The following is an 8,463-nucleotide window of genomic DNA, read 5'->3' on the forward strand; positions in this document are numbered from 1 at the left end:
AATAGATATTGTACCTTCGGTATCTAAAATGAATACAATGTTGGTTTACATTGCCTCTCCAGGACAGACGAACCATTATGCAGGAATTCTTTGAAAATGTAAATTTAATTTGTAAATTGATTATGGATTTGTATCACTTTTCACTTTATGTAAATCTTTATACAATGTTTACTACCTTTGCGCTTTATGAGGACAGACAGCCTTATTTACAGATTCTTGAAATTAAATTGTAATTTCATTTGTAAATAGTTACATTCATGTGGATTTATCCAGTTTGCACATTTGTGTGCATTTGTTGTTGTTGAAGGCCTGGCTGTTACAGTCTTTATTTACACTATTTTGTTGTAGGCCTACTGGCCTAGATGTTTATGTAGTTTTAAAGTTCCTTGGCTTTGTTCTGAATGCACTTTGTTGTAGTTATCCTACAGAGAAAAGAAAATGCACTTGACTTGGAATTAATGTACTGTATGCATTCAAAAGTGCTGAATAAATGTTTTATGGACCCATAATAGTGATTATTATTTAAGTTAAGTTAAGTTAAGTTAAGCCATAATCATGTCTTTTTCCACAATCAGGTAGCTGAACAACATTGGTTAAAAAATGTATACATTATATATATATATATATATATTAATCATTTTCGGCCTTTCGGCATTCGGCCATCTGTTTCCTATTTTCGGTATCGGTTTCGGCCAAGAATTTTCCATTCGGTGCACCCCTACTCATCACCATGGGTTTGTCGTAAAAGGAAATCATCATTATTTTCTGACAAGTTATAGATTACATCATAAAGGCCTTAGCTGCTAAAAAATAGGATCAGTATTAAGAGGAATACGAAAAATGGGGTGCAGCCCTATTATAGACTACAAAAAAGTATGAATCCATAATGGTTAAGAATGACCATGTGATTCACCTTGTGAAATCAATTCCAACAATTGAGTCACTGTAAACAAGCCTCTGCTCAGGGGACATAAGAGAAGATTGCGCAGCGTGTGAAACAGCATGAACAAGGAAAAGTGGAGATAGAGAGCACAGTGCCATTATGTACCGCATGTAGCACTTAACATGTTCATGTTGCATAACCATGTGTCGGTCACCATGTAATATTTAGTTAGCGGGTCCTAGCGTCTTCCATGCCTGGGAGCAGTGTGATCCAAACCGATTTGAAGAGGGTGAAGGATACACAATGGAAAGGTAAAATGCTGCTCAGCAGTAATAGAAAGATAAACATAATTCAGAATATCAACAAATGGTGATGCGATTAAACACTAGTACCGAGTCAAATGGCATTGTCTTATTTAGCAAAAATATGTTTCTTGTGCATTTTGTTGCGAGCAGCATGTTTTTCTAATTGACACAGGTACAAACTATGCACTGACATTAGATTACAATAAAAGAGATTCGTATTTTGATAACAAATTTGAGGTGTCTTTTGGTTTAAACGGAAGAGAAAATTCTAAATATCACTATTAAAACACTCAACAATGGCAAATGTTTATGATCAACCAATCTTGGGATCAATTTGGCGAGTTGATGGTTTTAGACAAAAAAAAAAGCAAGTTAAAATGTCACATTGGTCTCTGGGTCACTGTAATATTTTCACAAAGATTATTTTGAATGTACAGTCTACATGAAAACTAAAAGAAAATCATATTTATTAAAAACAATTGTTGGTAGCCACCCTAAAAACACAGATTATTAATAGTTGGATATGGATATTTTTCACAATTTCTTTTATCTAGGCAGATTAATCGATGACCAAATTAATTGTAAGGCCTAGTTACAAAACTAGTACAAATACAGTCAAATGTTATGTTTTAAAAAGACATGTGAAAAAGAAAAGTGGATGGATAAAAGAAAAATAATCGATTGAATCACTGTTTTTGCTTAAAAACCAACTGATTTTTATAAAAAATAGTTGCTAATTATTTTACTGTCGATCTGAAACGACTAATCCATTGATCGTTTCGACCCTAGTTTATGCAATTAAATAAACTGTTCATAAAATGCGTTTTTAAGATCCCATGATAACCCGCCTCATAACAGATTATGTAATGTAACAGTTAGCACACCGTGTGTAATGGGATGTGTCGTAGTAGCTTATAGCATGCTAACAGCTAACAGGCTGAGCCAGGTGTACGGGCCTACCTGGAAAGTTGTGAAATGGCTGGGACGCTGTTAGCCGAGGTAATGCTAAGTGGCTAGCTCCCGGTAGCTGCGGATAGATAGATGCACATAGCGGTGCTGTCAATGCACGGGCCTAAGGTGAAAGCTATCCCACTAACAACAAAAGGGAAGCGGGATAGGGTGTTTACAGTAACGTGAAAAAGCCTGAAAACAGCTTAAATGGAAACAAGGCAATGAATAATAATTATACGATACGTTATTGCAACACTTTCACCGAGGTCAAACTCCGTCCCTGAGAGGATGCTTGACGCCAAACAAAGTGGGAGCTTCGCTATGAGCTAGCACGCTGCTACAGCATGGCAGCATCACTGAAGCAGGTCAACAAAACAAGCTCCGTGCGGGGATTACAACACACACAACACGAAGCGTACAGATGTTTTTAAAAGTCAAAGTTACCTGGCATCGTGCTCCTCTCAAAGTGTGACGTTACACAATGTTATTATAGCAACTATACAGCGAAGAGTGCGTGTCGTCGTTCCTCCGGTGGGATTACTCTGTGCTGCGATGCAACGTAGCTCAATTTAGCTAAATCCTGTTAGCCACCTTGCTAGCGTTAGAAAGCTGGGGCGGTCACGTGGGTTGGGGGCTGCATTCGTGTTCTTTCAGGAAAGTGGGATTTCTAAGTTAACTTCACATGAAACCAAGCGGAAAATATTGTAGCCATCTTTACAGCACAAATGAAACAAGCTTAAAAACTAAGGCTATAACATTACTCGAAATTATAGCCTAAATTAAAAAAGATAGGTGTTTAATTATCCTTTTAAAATATACAGAGCAAGGAGATCGGAGTTTAAGACATGTATTATTATTTTTTATTTACGTTTCTTAATGTAACATGGTTGTATTGTTAATATTAAAGTCTACATTTGTTTAACGTTTACAAAAGGAAGACATTCCCATCTGTAGTTTTGTGAGACAAATTAAGGAACATATAAAATAAATGCAGTGTTTGATCTGTTATAATCGAATAATCTAGCTAAGAATCCTAACCAAAAGAGTTTTAGTCTACACAGATATAAAACAGAAAAATCACATTAGCAGGGCTGGAAGAACATACATTTTAGTTTCTTATTAATAAATGGCTTAAAAACATAAATTAAAAGATCAATATTTCAATCAAACTGTAATTAAAAACTACCAAAATTGCTTGTTGAAGCTTTTCTTCTATAAACTAAGTATAAAAAGATTGGTAATTTGCTTGAAATCAGTCTGATAGTTATATGTGTGATATTGCAAACATGTGGCGTTACATGATCTAAAGGGAAACTCAAAAATATGTACATAGCGTGCATGTGGAGAGCAAATTAATAACAAACTGACCAAAAGGGTCGTCAGAATTAATTGATGTGTGTTCAAATATTTGCAGTGATGCACAGAAACAGACGTGTCCCGAATGTGCAAGCAGCTCCATCATAACATCTGGTTGTATTCCACCACAGTTGTTCCCTTCCTATTCCCCCCAGGGGCTAACGCTGTGTGATTAGATGATGGATCCTCCAAGATTGAACAAAATCCAGCACTGATGCACTTTGAGCAGAAAAACACTGTAAATCACAAATCTCCTCTGAAAAATAGCCAGGAAACAAATATTACAACCTAAACACCATCAAGCATGCCTGAAATAGATCGTATTACTTTCTTCTCTGGTCATATGTCCTAGTGGTTATTAACGTTAGTTCATCGTTAGCTTTGAGTGACTGACATTGTGGTAGCCTGATTGATTCCTTTGCTTCTGAAAGCAACAACTTCTTATAATTATATAAGGCCAACCAAGTGCGACCAGTCAGTATTTGGAAGTATAAGGAAGCTGCTCTCCAGAAATAAACAACATAATAAAACAGTTGATAGGAAATATAGAATAGGCTTTACATTGTTGACTGTTTATACTTTTTGCACATTGTGTGCACTTATAATGCTGAGGTTATAATGTTCAGATTTTGATGAGACTGTAAGAGAGAAGTTTAGATTATATTTTAAGGTCATTTCGGAGACTGTGCCTGCTGTGTTGTTGAGTCATTAACTGAGATAGGTTTCTAATATTTTGTCCACCATGTCTATGTCAATGAAGGTAGATTAAATATGATTAACAAGGCCATACAAATCATATCATTCATCAAAAAAACAATTACCTTAGAGTCGATCCTTTACATTTAAATTATCTTCTCGAAAGAGGAGCCACATATCGTATCATATACAACTGGAGCCATTCTGCTTAAAATGACTTATGATCCCCCAAGGGGTTGCAGGATAAATGTGGAGAAATATCTGATGAATAAAAATCAAGTGACAAGAAAATAGATTCAACTATTTTTTCCATCATTTAATAAAATATTGCACTTCTAAAAGCTTTTTAGTTGAAACATCCCACAAGGAACATTCCATTTGGGTTACATGTTTGCAACATATGCAAACTAACATCACAAATAGACAATAAATAAAACAATAAATAAAATAAATAAATAAAATAAACCATAGACTCAGAACATGTAATCGTTTCAGCCGTACACGTCACAGTAACATTGAGAGGGGAAACTCGGGGCTCACAAAGGGTCCTTGAACGCAACATGTGAACAAACATCCCTCCGCCACACGACCACTACACTTTTTAGACACATATGCCTGCGTGGCTTGAGAAATAAAAGCTTTTCTGCAAATAAATAACACATAACCAGCACTTAGTTCCCTTTTGTTTTGAAGGTCAATTTAAGATATGATAAACAATCAGACTTTTAAAGATAAAGTCTGTTCTCTGAATCAGTGTATAAGTATAGTCTAGTAGCCTATCATAGCCTGTGTTACTTATCTAAGAATAGATAGCCTATAAATGCAACTTTTGAATACTGCATATGTTCCCTAACTTGACAGCGATCTCGTGTAACACTCTACTACATTACAGTTCTTTTTTTATTAAGAAACTTGAGTTTGTTTGCCTCCTTTTCATCGTTCTCATAAAAGTTTTTCTCTTCTTCTCATGCTGATATTTTAGTTGGTTCAACACCATAAGTAATGTTAACAGTCACGTTGATTCAATCTATTAATAAATAGACCTCTATAAGGGAATTTGCACATGGTAATTGCTTTTCTGAATAACATTGTTCGCACGGCTAGCGTTTCTTGATTCTTTCTTCTCGCTTTGTTGCTGCTCTTTCTTTCTTTCTTTTTGGTAGCAAACAGCTAGCATCCCCCTTCACTCCAGCAATAACAACAGACTCACCAACTTAAAGTGCTCACAGGGGGAATCTGCAAACCAGCTGTCGGGGGAAAACGTCTTTCCGGTCCCGGGCGTCACAGGAAAACCACACAGTAAACCAATTCTTCTATTAATCTCCAATTTACAAAATAAACACGTGTTTCCTTTGTCAGTTTCTTAGCGGTTTTGTCTAAGAAAACCAGGAGAAATCCAGTGTTTCTCTGCCGAAACGTCGAGGGGGGAAAACGCTGTGTCGCGGGTCGCGTTTGTCCAGCTGTATAGCTCAGTCATTGGTTGAAATCTACGTCAGTCAACGCTTCCTAATTATGCTATTCGTCCAGATGACCATACGCCCCACCCACCACATTTTACGTAAGTAAACAAAATATAACCCATTTGCCTCGCTGCCTCTTTTTTTGTAATCAATGAACCCCGGTAATATTTGACAACGTGGCTGTATTCACTTGGTCTACAATTTCTTAAAAACACCACACTGTAGTTTTAATATTTTTAAAGCTGAAAAAGAGAAAAGTTGTCCACAGAAGATAAAGAATGTAATGTGTGAGTGTGAGCAGAGGCGTGCACATGCTTTTCAGGAGGAGAGGAAGACATCCACGATGTGTGTCACATGGTCTATTACCGTCACATCGAGTCTCATGTTCTTTAAGAAATACACATTTAGTAGGCCATTCATATTTCTATTTGTGTTCTTCTTCTCAACAGCTCTTTGGTATGAAGAAAGGAAATCGAGTTGTACTTGTTAAGTTAAGTTGTTCCATTATTTATCCATGATTTTTTTTTAAAATCATTATAGGATACTTGTTTTTATATTGTGATATTACATTTTTTTTTATATTACATTTAGGAAACATTGCATTCGAGGCAAGGCAACTTTATATAGTATAAACATGACACTTTCCATACAGTCGTACATTCACTGTAGTACATTCCCTAACAAGGCAGATGCAGATCATTGAAATTAGGTCTGGCAATAAGTAAAATGGTGATGCTAAATCTAGTCCACACTTGGAAATCAAAATTATAAAGGTGGGATATCCAGGTTTGATTGTGATCAAAATCTTACCGATCATACAGTGAATATTTATTATTTATTAATAGATAAAACTAGTTACCCTCGACCTCTCAAAGGAACCTCAAGCCATCTTTTGGAATGGCTTTAAAAGGAACAAAGTCATAAGATCTGGCATAATTTCATGCTCTACTTTTTCTTGATGTTCTTTAAATACCCTGACGGCAATGAGTTGTTTCATCGGAAACTTCCACACAAACACAGTATTGTGGTTATTTGATAATTGATAGCTGACTGTCGCGAGTCAAAAGTAGCCTTTTAAAGCATATGCCTGGTGCTAATCATGTGTAAAGTACAAAAGGTACAGGTTACAGTAAAAAAGGTGTTGTATGCTTATAGATAAATAATGTATGTATTTCTAAACTAATGCTGGAATGATTTTTTTCTAATATTCTGTCTATTATCAATATAAATATGAAAGTTTCAATGATGTTTATGACAAATGGAAAAGTGCAATAAACCAGTGCTTCAGTGTAGAATCTTGTTGCCCTGGAGGATTTTGATGAACTAATTTCCAAACATTTAAGTGTCCTCCTATTAGTTACAGCAACAGACAGAGACATTTTTCTCTATGTGTTTTGACAGTAAAATTGGCAGTGGTATGTCCTACAAAAAGGTCAAAGTTTCATCCGTTGGTTTGATTCGAAGCTGACACCTTGTTTGCATCAGAGCCTTTTACAGCCTCTTCTTTTAGATAAATCAAAATTATGAGTTTCTCCTGTTTCCATCATGCAGGTTTAGAGATCTGACAATGTTTTTAGTATTGACAGCTATTCATCAGAACCACTGTTTGGCATAAACAAGAGGACGACAGTGGTGTGTCTTCCTCACTCTTTGTTTGATATAACCTTCGTAGTTTAGTGAAAACAGTATTAAATTGCTCATTTAGTTCTGGGTTCTGGCACGTTAACACTCCTTTTCCAAGCCTGAACTGAAACCACACGGATTCAAATAATCCATGACGCGCTATTGTTTTCTAAACCCTGCTTCAGCCTCTGTCCTTAATAACGACGCAGGTGGAATGAACAACACTACAACATTCACCAGCTGTTCTCTTGAAAGCTAAAGGAGAGGAGATTGAGCAGTAAATAGGAGGGTGCATTACCCTGACATCACAGTGGAGGGCGACTGTAACACACAGTGTGGCTGTTGGGCAATATGCTGTCAATGTGGAGCACAAATATGTACCGCTATGTACATGAGAAATACTGCACCACCATAACCAATAATACTTGTTGAAATTAGTACTAAACTCCATAAAAGTGGGACCAATCTAAAAGAGGGAATCTGTCATGCAACATTTGGGGATCTTTTCTGAAGCGGCTTAAGGACAGGTCACCAAATTCAGGTCTACTTTTATGCACATTGTTTTATATTTTAACGACAAGGCAGGTAAATATCACAGCTCCAGAGTTAAGTGCTGAATACTCATTGAAAAACAAGTGACTGTACTCTGTACTTATACCACTTATTTTTTCTTTTTTAGGTGGTGGAGGAAGAACAAGATGTTTGCAAGAAGTCAAGGTTACACAAGGTTAGTAGCTAACATAGAAATTATAACTTTGGGGGTGAATTATTCTTTTAACACACTGCCTAGACCTTCATACTGTCACAGGAGAACACCTTTACCTAACCCTTTACACGTACCAACTCTTCTCACACTATTGGTTGTTTTTCATTCTCCACTCTGCTGTAACATGACGTCCCCTCCCTCTTTTCTCTCTCCCTTTCTATAATTTTCACCCTCTGTATTTGCTATTGAATCATAAATCATACATTCCCTTCCTGTGCCTCTCTCTCCGCTTTGCGCTGCCTCTCTTTTTATTACACGATAGCCCAGACCTGATGTCAGAGGTCAGTCATGTTTAATATGTGCGTGTATCTTCTACCCCAGCCTTTCCTGTGGCCCTGGGTCCCCACCCCAGACTTCACCGGTAAGTGGGTTTGTCCGATGCCAATACATGGACAAATGCACGCATACACTCGCTGAAACATA

At 36.7% G+C, this 8,463-nt stretch overlaps 1 protein-coding gene across 3 annotated transcripts in view; it reads right to left on the minus strand.

Moving 5' to 3' along the window:
* Positions 1 to 5,718, minus strand: part of paip2b (poly(A) binding protein interacting protein 2B) — a 41,194-nt gene extending 35,476 nt beyond the window's left edge. Inside the window, exons 1-2 of one of the 3 annotated variants that reach the window (XM_010768386.1) lie at positions 2,584 to 2,745; positions 2,149 to 2,215 (exon numbers count right to left, since the gene is read on the minus strand). Coding sequence is in view for 1 of the 3 variants with exons in the window: in XM_010768378.1 (XP_010766680.1) it covers positions 2,584 to 2,590 (7 nt within the window). In the remaining 2 variants the exon portion in view is untranslated. Of the gene's footprint in view, positions 1 to 2,148; positions 2,216 to 2,583; positions 2,746 to 5,401 lie in introns of those variants that run through there. The other 2 variants (XM_010768393.1, XM_010768378.1) reach the window with 2 other exon arrangements.
* Between the last annotated feature and the right edge of the window lie 2,745 nt (positions 5,719 to 8,463).

Source organism: Notothenia coriiceps, unplaced genomic scaffold (genome assembly GCF_000735185.1).
Source record: "Notothenia coriiceps isolate Sejong01 unplaced genomic scaffold, NC01 NC01_scaffold00000339, whole genome shotgun sequence".
Lineage (NCBI taxonomy): Eukaryota > Metazoa > Chordata > Actinopteri > Perciformes > Nototheniidae > Notothenia > Notothenia coriiceps.